A 12,172-nucleotide genomic window follows, 5' to 3' on the forward strand; every position below is an offset into this window, starting at 1 on the left:
GTGAAACCCCGTCTCTACTAAAAAATACAAAAAACTAGCCGGGCGAGGTGGCGCTGTAGTCCCAGCTACTCGGGAGGCTGAGGCAGGAGAATGGCGTAAACCCGGGAGGCAGAGCTTGCAGTGAGCTGAGATGGCTCCACGGTACTCCAGCCTGGCCGACAGAGCTAGACTCCATCTCAAAACAAAACAAAACAAAACAAAAACATGTGTCCCTGCTGTACGTCTTTTGTCAATGGAGCACCTTAAGAACTCAAGGTGCAGGCTGTTTACTGATGTGCAAAAACTGGTCTGGTAGGCCCTGTTTGTCACGCTGGCATTAGCAGCAACTAGCAGTTACCCAGTGTCCAGTGTTCTGCTCAGGCCCTGCTCTGAAAAACATTCACCACCTCACATCAATGCAGCTCTCTAAGCCCCACCATCCCACTTAACCCTGTTGCCAATGACTTCCTCTGCTGCCAAATTCAATGGTAAATTCCAAATCCTCATTTTCACTCGACCTCTCTCAGCAGCATCGGACACTGCTCAATCCTCTTCGTTAAAGCATTTCCTTTCTCAGCCTCCCAGACACCACTCTCCTGACTTCCTTCTACCTTCCTGGTGTGTTTCTCCTTCCCACACTCTGTATGTGATTTCTCCTAAAACAGGATAGCTCCCCTACTCTCTCCCAAACCCTTGAGGCTGGTGGACCCGACCCCCTCCTCCTCTGTGTCTACGCTAGCTTAAGTGATCTCATCTAGTTCCTCAGCTTTGTAAACACTGATATACAACTGTGGACTCAACATTCCCATTTGGATTTCAAAAGGTACCTGATTTATCATGTCCAAAACCAAACTCACAATTTCACCCACTCGTCCAAAACCAAACTCACAATTTCACCCACTCACCCAAGCCTGCTCCTCTCTCATTCCTCCACCCACCCCATCTCAGCAAATCCAGTCTTCTAGTGGTTCAGGGACTTGGGAGTGAGTCATCTCCAATGCCTCTTTCACATACTAATTCATCAGATCTTAGTAGTTCTGCTTTCAAAACATATCTCGCATCTTCAACACTTCTGTTGCTACCATCCTGCTCCAAAACACCAACAGCCCTTGAACGGACAGGTGGACAAGCATCCCAATCAGTCTCTGTGCTTCCACCCTTGCCCCTAGTTTATTTTCCACCTAGCAGCCAGAGCTAGCCTTTTAAAAACCAAGCTAGGCCGTCTCAAAACAAAAACAAAAACAAAAACAAAAACAAAAACCAAGCTAGGCCGGGCGCAGTGGCTCATGCCTGTAATCCCAGCACTTTAGGAGGCCGAGGTGGGTGGATCACCTGAGGTCAGGAGTTCCAGACCAGCCCCAGCCTGGGCAACATGGTGAAACCCCATCTCTACTAAAAACACAAAAATTAGCTGGGCATGGTGGTGTGCACCTGTAGTCCCAGCTACTCAGGAGGCTGAGGCAGGAGGATCGCTTGAACCCAGGAGGCGGAGGCTGCAGTGAGCTGAGATCAGGCCATTGCACTCCAGCCTGGGTGACAGACAAGACCCTGTCTCAAAAAAGAAAAAAAAAAAAAATCCACCCATGCTAGCCCCTGCTCAGCACCCTCTCCTGGTGCTACTTCAAGGTGATATCCATCTTGGTCTACTAGTCTCTACTAAGTCTGGCTACCCACTACCTCTGACCTCATCTCCTACCTCTCCCCCCGATGAAGCATGGCCACCACATTGGCCCCATTGTTCCTCAAACAAAACAATCATGCTGCAGCCTCTGGGCCTTAGCATTTGCTGTTCCATCTGCCTAGAACGCACTTCAACCAGCTTCTTTTTTGTTGTTGTTGTTTTGAGATGGAGTCTTGCTCTGTCACCCAAGCTGGAGTTCAGTGGCACGATCTCAGCTTGCCGCAACCTCCGCCTCCTGGGTTCAAGCGATTCTCCTGTCTCAGCCTCCCAAGTAGCTGGGATTACAGGCACCCGCCACCAAGCCTGGCTAATTTTTTTGTATTTTTTAGAGATGGGTTTTCACCATGTTGGCCAGGCTGTCGAACTCCTGACCTCAAGTAATCCACCCACCTCGGCCTCCCAAAGTACTGGGATTACAGGTGTGAGCCACCACGTCCAACATTATTTTTTACTTTTATTATTTTTAAGAAACAAGTTCTTGCTCTGTTGCTCAAACTACAGTGCAATGGTGCAATCACAGCTCACTGCAGCCTCACACTCTCGGACTCAAGTGATCCTTCAAGTGATCCTTCTGCCTCGGTCTCCTAAGCAGCTGGGATTATAGACATGTGCCACCACACCTGGCTAGTTTTTTCTTTTTCTTCTTTTTTTTTTTTTGAGATGGAGTCTTGCTCGTCGCGATCTCGGCTCACTGCAAGCTCCGCCTCCCGGGTTCACGCCATTCTCCTGCCTCAGCCTCCCGAGTAGCTGGGACTACAGGCACCCGTCACCACGCCCAGCTAATTTTTTGTATTTTTATAGAGACGGGGTTTCACCATGTTAGCCAGGATGGTCTCAATCTCCTGACCTTGTGATCCGCCCGTCTCGGCCTCCCAGAGTGTTGGGATTACAGGCGTGAGCCACCGTGCCCGGCCTTTTTTTTTTTTTTTTTTTTTAAATGAGACAGGGTCTGGCTCTGCTGCCCAGGCTGGAGTGCAGTGATGTAATCATAGCTCACTGTAGCCTTGACTTCCTGGACTCAAGCAATCTGCCTCGGCCTCCTGAGCAGCTGGGATTACAGGCACGTGCCACCATGCCCAGCTATTTTTTCTTTAAAAAAAAAAAAAGGTGAGGTGCTGGGTGCCATGGCTGACATCTGTAATCCCAGCACTTTAGAAGGCCAAGGCAGGCGGATTGCTTGAGCTCAGGAGTTTGAGACCAGCCTGGTCAACATGGCAAAACCCCGTGTCTACAAATACAAAAATTAGCCAGGTAGCCAAGCGCGGTGGCTCACATCTGTAATCCCAGCACTTTGGGAGCCCGAGGTGGGCAGATCACCTGAGTTCGGGAGTTCGAGACCAGACTGACCAACATGGAGAAACCCCGTCTCTACTGAAAATACAAAATTAGCCAGGCGTGGTGGCATGTGCCTGTAATTCCAGCTACTTGGGAGGCTGAGGCAGGAGAACCACTTGAACCTGGGAGGCGGAGGTTGTGGTAACCTGCGATTATGCCACTGCACTCCAGCAGCCTGGGGAGCAAGAGCGAAACTCCATCTCAAAAAAAAAAAAAAAAAAAAAAGCCAGGTGGCACATGCTTGTAATCCCAGCTGCTTGGGAGGTTGAGGCAGGAGGATCGCTTGAACCTGGGAGGAGGTTGCAGTGAGCTGAGATCATGCCACTGCACTCCAGCCTGGGTGACAGAGTGAGATTCCATCTCAAAAATAAATGAACAAAAGAGATGAGCATCTCTCTACGTTGCTCAGGCTGGTCTCAAACTCCTGTCCTCAAGCGATCCTCCTGCCTCAGTCTCCCGAGTAGATGGGAATACAGCCACGCACCACCTTGCCTGCCTCTGACCATTTTTTGTAAGATGGCAATTCCACCACAGTCACTTTCTAAGACCCTTAATCTGTTTTACTTTTCATTATTGAGTGGTACATAAAACACTTATTGTTTATTGTCCATCTTTCCCCAGTAGAAAGTCAGCCTTATGAGAGCAGAAACTTCATTCACTGCATTTGTCCAGTGTCTAAAATAGTACCCAACACACAAATTAAAGAACAATCACCAGCCTGGCCAACATAGTGAAACCCGGTCTCTACTAAAAATACAAAAAATCAGCAGAGTGTGGTGACTGGCACCGGGAGGCTGAGGCAGGAGAACTGCTTGAACCCGAGAGGCAGAGGTTGCAGTGAGCCAAGACTGCACCACTGCACTCCAGCCTGGGCAACAGAGTGAGACTCCGTCTCAAAAAAAAGAAAAAAAAAAAATCTTAAAGAAACAGGATTTTATAGGTATATCTCGATTTTACAAATGAAGAGGAATCAATTCAGATAGGTTATATAATTTGATCATGGTTCCACAGCTAGAATGAAGTGGAGCCAGAATTTGAACTGGATATATCTGGATCCAGTTGACAAATGACACTATCCATATTCAAAATAAGAGCTAAGGCTGACTTAGGCATTTCTTGGCCGAAAAACAGGTATTATGTCCTCCCTTTACCACCTCTAATCTTCGCTACAACCCGTGGGTGGTCCAACAGCCTTGCTGCATACCCAGAAATTAAGTGATTTGCCTATGACTGCACAACTATGCACAACTAGTAAGTGATAGAACTGAACCCTAAATCTCAAGAAGGGGAAGCGAAAAAGTTCAGGAGAGTGGCAGACAGGTGGTATAAGGAACTAATAAAGCAGTGCAGTAGCTCACGCCTGCAATCCCAACACTTTGGGAGGCCGAGGCAGGTGGATCCCCTGAGGTCAGGAGTTTGAGACTAGCCTGGTCAAAATGGCAAAACCTCCTCTCTACCAAAAATAGAAAAATTAGCTGGGCGTGGTAGCACGTGCCTGTAATCCCAGCTACTCGGGAAGCTGAGGCAGGAGAACTGCTTGAACCCGGAGGGTGGAGGGTGTTATGAGCCGAGATTGCGCCACTGCACTCCAGCCGGCAAGACTCTGTCTCAAAAAATAAAAAAGGATAAGGGCTGACCATTCCACCTGCTGCTACACCTCAGGCCAGGTCAGCGCAAGCCCAGGTTTCCTAAGGCCTATAGCAGTAACAGACAAAAAGAACTGACTCCCAAAGCTCCGAGCTTAAAGCTATAGAGAAGTTGCCAAAAGCACGGTGGCTCATACCTGTAATCCCAACACTTTGGGAGGCTGATGTGGGTGGATCACCGGAGGTCAAGAGTTTAAGACCAGACTGGCCAACATGGTGAAACTCCATCTCTTATAAAAATACAAAAATTAGCCGGCTGGGCGCGGTGGCTCAAGCCTGTAATCCCAGCACTTTGGGAGGCCGAGACGGGCGGATCACGAGGTCAGGAGATCGAGACCATCCTGGCTAACACGGTGAAACCCCGTCTCTACTAAAAAGTACAAAAAACTAGCCGGGCGAGGTGGCGAGCGCCTGTAGTCCCAGCTACTCGGGAGGCTGAGGCAGGAGAATGGTGTAAACCCGGGAGGCGGAGCTTGCAGTGAGCAGAGATCCGGCCACCGCACTCCAGCCTAGGTGACAGAGCGAGACTCCGTCTCAAAAAAAAAAAAAAAAAAAAAATTAGCCAAGTGTCACAGTGGCCGGTGCCTGTAATTCCAGCTACTCGGAAGGCTGAGGCAGGAGAATTTTCTCAAACCTGGGAGGTGGAGGTTGCAGTGAGCTGATCACGCCACTGCACTCCAGCCTGGGCGACAGAGCAAGACTCTATCTCAAAAAAAAAAAAAGGAGTTGCCAAAGGGAAATAATTCTTCAGCAGCAACCAGGCCTAGCAGTTTAGATGTATCCCAGGCTAGAAAGCCTCAAAAACTTTGCAGATGCTATCTTGAGACAATGTATTGTTTTGAGTGCCTCTTCAAACTGTCTCCATGCTGGGGGGATACATTCAGCCCATACCTGAAAGTAACAGGACAGGCAGATGTAATGGTGAAGAGTCTTGCCCTGGAAATAAAATGGGGTCCAACCTAATAGGGCTCCTGCTTTCTCTGTGTTTCTGTAAATGCTTCTCCCTGTTGGTTTTCGTACAACACTAAGCAATACAACTCTCAGAAGAGAGAGTATGTTAGTCCTCAGGAGCAGCAAGAAAGTAACCCTTCAGCCAATCTTAGGAACCCTGAACCCAAACCAGACAGAGGCTACACTGTGAGTGGCTGGAGAGCCCGGAACAATGCCTTCACACTCAGCAATGGCATTCTCGGCTCCAACATCCACCTGTGAATGACGCTTTACTAAGTGTTTTAACTCTCACTACCAGGCAAGGCAAATTCTATTCAGTTTTACAAATTAGGAGAATGATGTGGACAGAAGGGTAGGTAGTGATTTGCCCAAAAATCAGAGCAGGCATTTAAATTCCAATTTTCTCACCTATTGCCATTGATGGAGAAAAGTAGACCATTAACTGGCAGAGGGAACCTAACCTTTCTTGCTTTTTTTTTTTTTTTTGAAACAGAGTATCACTCTGTGGTGATCTTGGCTAACTGCAACCTCTGCCTCCCTAGTTCAAGCAATTCCCCTGCCTCAGCCTCCTGAGTAGCTGAGATTACAGGCACAGACCACCACGTCCGGCTAATTTTTTTGTATTTTTAGTAGTGATGGGGTTTCACCATGTTGGCCAGACTGGTCTCGAACTCCTGACCTCAGGCAAGCCACCGGCCTCGGCTTCCCAAAGTGCTGGGATTACGGGTATGAGCCACTCTTACTACCTTTTATCATGACTGCAAGGCTCCTCTCCCAAAGGAAATATCAGGCATTACTGACTCTGGAGGATGAAAGACACTATTACCCTCATCCACCAGATTTCACTTTAACACCCAAGGGTGCCCTCATCAAATCCCAGTTAGAATCGCTAGCACTCAGCAGGGGCGGCAAACACAATGCCTCCAAGCCCAAATGGCTAAAGCAGGCAGGATGGAACACAAGAGGTAACAACAGGTAAATGAGGACTGCAGGAGAGAGCAGAGGACAGGACAGCAGAGTACAATCAACACCCAGTAAAGGCATTCAAGTTCAATATTTTAAAATCCTGCCGGCTGGGTGCAGTGGTTCATGCATCTGTACTCCCAGCTACTCAGCAGGAGGCTGAGGTGGGAGGATCGCTTGAAGTCATGAGTTCCAGATCAGTCGGGGTAACAAGGAAAGACCACCGACCCCTCCATCTAAAAATCCTGAGCAACTTTTGTTTGTTTGCTTGTTTAGAGACAGAGTCTTGCTCTGTCACCCAGGCTGGAGTGCTTGAGGTCAGGAGTTCCAGACCAGCCTGGCCAACATGGTGAAACCCTGTCTCTACTGAAAATACAAAAATTAGCCAGGCGTGGTGGCAGATGCCTGTAACCCCAGCTACTTGGGAGGCTAAGGCAGGAGAATCGTTTGAACCTGGGAGGTGGAAGTTGCAGTGAGCCGAGACTGTGCCACTGCACTCCAGCCTTCGGCCTCCCAAAGTGCTGGGATTACAGGCGTGACCCAATGGACCCAACCCAAAATTATTTATATTATCTTTTTCCACTTGGCCAATGTTAAAAAGTTATTTCTCATTTATGATCAAGATTTCGACCAGCATCTCATTTGTAGTCACTGTTCTTAGTATCATGACTGTCAGCAGGATTATTGCTTGGCTCTTGAGGACTGAGTTCAAACTTCTCAGAGATGCACAGTTTATGAGCTCATCCAGGCTACGGAGGCAGGAGGTCAATCCCAGGTGAAAACAAATGAAATGCTTCAAAGGAACTAGCAACTAAGCATCCTAAAGCACTTAACTAGTTAATTATCTGGTGAGAAGCAAATGTAAACAAACTGCTCCAAAAAATGTCCCTGAAGAGTGTGGGCTCAGGCCAGCAAGGCCTAACAGCGGGGGCTGGACCAACCCACATTTCCTCCCCGGGACCAGGAATAATAGCGCCTACACTTCGCAAGGTCACTGATAATGACTGTAAAAATGCACTCCCTCTGGGCTGTACGCAGCCGTACAACATATATCTTAGAAGCTCTTTCAAAAAGGGCCTGAGGGACTTGGGAGCTTCCCACAGGCTCAGCTCTTGCTTGCCAGTGAGATGAACAACTAGATAGCAGAAACACTACTGACATATCGAAGGTCACAAATGTTTTTATAAGCTAGGAAGGGCTGGGCTGGGAATTGTTCTCAAGGTCAATGAAGAGTGGTGACAGTCCTGACCTTTCCAGACTCAAGTCACACTTTCCTTCTATACAATCTCATCTAATCACCATGGCCCCTGAAGAATGCAATTTTAGCTGTACATATTTATTATTTCTTTTAGAAAGATATGACTGTCATTTCCTGTATTCCTTTTACAAGGGAACGAGTTTGTTGGGGGGAGGGGCTGGCTTACTACTGTGAGGGGCATTTTGAAGTGTCTCACTGTCAGGGACAAGATTCTCTGTCTCGGAATGGGTGCGGTGGCTCATGCCTGTAATCCTAACAGTTTGGGAAGCCGATGTGGGCAGATTGCCTGAGCTCAGGAGTTCCGGACCAGCCTGGACAACATGATGAAACCCATCTCTACTGAAATACAAAACATTAGTCGGGCATGGTGACACGCGCCTGTCGTCCCAACTACTTGGGAGGGTGAGGCATGAGAATTGCTTGAACCCGTAAGGCAGAGGTTCAGTGAGCAGAAATTGCGCCACTGCACTCTAGCCTGGGCAACAGAGAAACTCCTTCCCAAAAAAAAGAAAAAAAAAATTATCTGTCTCCATACAGACTATTGGGGTTTGCTGCTAATTTCTGTGGGGCATGGTTTTACCTTAATATCCTGCACAGAGCTAGATGTTAAAGAGAAGGATGCTTGGTAGGAGCAAAGTTTTAAGAAAAACACTCAAAGGCCGGGCGCAGTGGCTCACGCCTGTAATCCCAGCATTTTGGGAGGCCAAGGCGGGCGGATCACGAGGTCACAAGTTTGAGACGAGCCTGGCCAACACAGTGAAACCCCATCTCTACTAAAAATACAAAAATTGGCTGGGTGTGGTGGCGGGCACCTGTAATCCCAGCTACTTGGGAGGCTGAGGCAGGAGAATCACTTGAACCCGGGAGGCAGAGGTTGCAGCGAGCCGAGATCGTGCCACTGCACTCCAGCCTCAGCGACAGAGGTAGACTCCGTCTCAAAACAAAACAAAAACACTCAAGAAGAGAAATCTCTATGGTTACTACATTAATTTTTTTTTTTTTTTAATACTTTGGCCACAGATTTAAGTAGCTAAACTCAACCTTCTCCTAGGAAACCAACAGGTCAGTAGTTTTCCTGACAGAACACACCTTGTAGAGGCTAGCCACCTGATACAGCCAGAAACTGATGCTAGCTGTTGGGGGCCCACAGCAGTGGGGAGGTGGAAACTGCAAAGGGCTGGCCCCTGGAATGTTTTGAGTCATCAGACCTAGACAACCATGACTTTTCTCTGCAAGACTGTACCAACAGTTTTAGAAAGATGCGCTAAATCCTCTCCTGTCACAGAAGTAAAAACAAGAAGGCCTGTGATTGCTGGAATTTCTAGCCCACAGCAACCATGGCAGCTCTCTTGATACCCAGAGCACGCTGGGAACAGGCCCTCCCATGCAGACAATGAAAAAAGGGCTGAGAAGTTACTAGTGAAAAGCTCATTATCCTCCTTTCTTTGAAGCCACAGTGAAACCAACCTTTTTCCAGAGTTCCAGGGACAGACTGCTCAGCAGAATCATGCCTAAATTGCCCAACTGCTTCACAGAAAGCCCCTTCTGAGGACAACACAGTCCATAAGGCTCAACCTTTCCAAAAAGACTAGCACCAGCTGAAAGGTGGCCCCTTTAGGCATGGTATATCTGGAACTGTGCTTTCTGTGATACCACAAATCTTAAATGCCTTCTTTTTACTAAACTGACAGACATAAAGAAATCAGCACAGAGAGCCTCAAACTAACTGATCGGTTTTTTCCCACTACACATAGCCTTTTTTGTTGTTTTGTTGTACATGTTCCAAAACAGCAGCAGCTACAGGAAGCACTAGGGACCCCAGAGTGAAGTGGCAGTCACATTTTGGGGAGAATGGCCTCTTTTCCAAAGAAAGAGAAGAAAATCAAAGTTCTGATCTCCTGAATTTAATCTAACTACAGGCCGGGTGTGGTGGCTCACACCTGCAATCCCAACACTCTGGGAGGCTGAAACGGGAGAATCGCTTATGTCCAGACATTCAAGACCAACACGGGCAACATGGTGAGACCCTGTCTCTACAAAAAATCAAAAATAATCAGGTGTGGTGGCGCACACCTGTAGTCCCAGCTACTCAGGAGGTTGAGGTTGAAGTGGGAGGATCACTTGAGCCTGGGAGGTCGAGACTGTAGTGAGCCATCATCGCACCACTGTGCTCAGCCTGGGTGACAGAGTGAGACCCTGTCTCAAAAAAAAAAAAAATTTTTTTTTTTTTGAGACGGAGTTTCGCTCTTGTTGCCCCGGCTGGAGTGCAATGGCACGATCTTGGCTCACCGCAACCTGCACCTCCCAGGTTCAAGCAATTCTCCTGCCTTGGCCTCCCGAGTAGCTGGGATTACAGGCATGCACCACCACACCTGGCTAATTTTGTATTTTTAGTAGAGACAGGGTTTCTCCATGTTGGTCAAGCTGGTCTCAAACTCCCGACCTCAGGTGATCCACCCGCCTCAGCCTCCCAAAGTGCTGGGATTACAGGCGTGAGCCACCGTGCCTGACAAAAAATTTTAAAAATAAATAAATAACTCTAGCTATATCACGCTTCTACTAAAAAAAAAAAAAAAAGTTCAAAGCTCCTTGCACTTTCAGGACAAAGTTCAAGCTTCCAGAACCAAGTACCAAGAAACCTTTCCCAGTCTGGCCCCTACATACCTCTGTGGTCTCATCTCTTTCCACTCAACCCTGCCAACCCTCTCCCCTTCAGCCAGAAGGAAATACTTGTAGCCCTCCCAATGCTGCATATTTGTCTCTCGGCCTCCTCATCCATGCCTGCTTTGGACCTACACTCTACCTGCCACTCCCAGACTTACCATTGCTTAATTCAACTGATCTTTCAAATCTTAACTTAGGCATCCTCTTCTCTACAAGACCTTCTCTGATCCAGCCATGGTACCCCACTTATGCCTCTTCCTGAAGGTGTTGCTGGACCTGACTCCCCCACTAAACTGGGCCTCCATGCCTGGTATGCAATAGTTATTTAATGTTTAATGACACCTTCCTATGGACTCATACACCATCCAGCATCACTGATGGGGCAATGTTTGGATAACTATCTCATGGGGGTAGAAAGTTAACATAAATTTCAATTCTTAATCCAGAAAACCAGTCATCCTTTAACTTACTCAAGATGCAGTTTCTAGCTGCATGCCTTGACCTTGAGAAAAAGAATAAAAGGAAACTTGCAAGATATAGGGAAATCAGAGAGGTTGTCAATGCTTTATAATAACCACTGGTCCAATTACATGTATATATCATCTGCTGCCTTCCCCTAGCTGGGTTAGCTCATTAGCAACACTATGAACTAGGCCTCTTTTTGTGTGTGTGTGTGTGGTTTTTTTTTTTTAAGACAGAGTCTCACTCTGTCGCCCAGGCCTGATGATCTCTGCTCACTGCAACCTCCACCTCCCAGGTTCAAGAGATTCTCCTGCCTCAGCCTCCCGAGTAGCTGGGATTACAGGTACCCACCACCATGCCCAGCTAATTTTTGTATTTTTAGTAGAGACGGGGTTTCACCATGTTGGCCAGGCTGGTCTTGAACTCCTGACCTCAGGTGATCTGTCCGCCTCGGCCTCCCAAAATGCTGGGATTACAGGCGTGAGCCACCACGCCTGGCATATTTTATTGATTGTCTTAAACAATGGGGGATGTAGGACGAAACCCTGTCTCAAAAAAAAAGGAAAAGAAAAAGAAAAAAGTGTTTGCCATACTAACTAAAAGCAAAAAACCTATTTACAGAATATGTGAGGGACTTCTCAGTCAATCTTTCTCTAAATGACACAATAGGACTTGATACTTAGAATTCGGAAGCTATACAGGAAACAATGACCTCAGATGACTCACATACAAAAAAATTCTTCCAGTCTGGGCAGCACAGCAAGACCCTGTGTCTACAAAAAAAATTGTTTTAAATTAGCCAGGCACATAGTGGTATACGCCTGTGGACCCAGCTACTCAGGAGGCTGAGGCTGCAGTGTCCTGAGTAGCTGGGTCCACAGGCGTGTGCTGTATTTCCACCACCGCGCTCCAACCTTGGCAACAGAGCAAGACCCTCCTCTGTATTAAGAAAGGGGCTGGGCGCAATGGCTCACGCCTGTAATCCCAGCACTTTGGGAGGCCGAGGCGCGCGGATCACGAGGTCAGGAGATCGAGACTATCCTGGCTAACACGGTGGAACCCCGTCTCTACTAAAAATACAAAAAATCAGCTGGGCGTAGTGGCGGGCACCTGCAGTACCAGCTACTCTGGAGGCTGAGCCAGGAGAATGGTGTGAACCTGGGAGGCGGAGCTTGCAGTGAGCAGAGATCGTGCCACTGCACTCCAGCCTGGGCGACAGAGGAAGACTCTGTA

At 47.9% G+C, this 12,172-nt stretch overlaps 1 protein-coding gene across 7 annotated transcripts in view; it reads right to left on the reverse strand.

Annotated features, from left to right (window-relative positions):
- The window catches only part of SZRD1 (SUZ RNA binding domain containing 1), a 36,865-nt gene that overhangs the window by 20,105 nt on the left and 4,588 nt on the right, over positions 1-12,172 (reverse strand). For 2 of the 7 annotated variants that reach the window (XM_011993943.1, XM_011993942.1), the window contains exon 1: positions 6,694-6,701. The exons of the other annotated variants lie outside the window; for them this stretch is intronic. In XM_011993943.1, the coding sequence (XP_011849333.1) occupies position 6,694 (1 nt within the window). In that variant the 5' untranslated portion in view covers positions 6,695-6,701. Of the gene's footprint in view, positions 1-6,693; positions 6,702-12,172 lie in introns of those variants that run through there. 7 annotated transcript variants of the gene reach the window in all.

This window comes from Mandrillus leucophaeus, unplaced genomic scaffold (genome assembly GCF_000951045.1).
Source record: "Mandrillus leucophaeus isolate KB7577 unplaced genomic scaffold, Mleu.le_1.0 Scaffold439, whole genome shotgun sequence".
Taxonomy (NCBI): Eukaryota; Metazoa; Chordata; class Mammalia; order Primates; family Cercopithecidae; genus Mandrillus; species Mandrillus leucophaeus.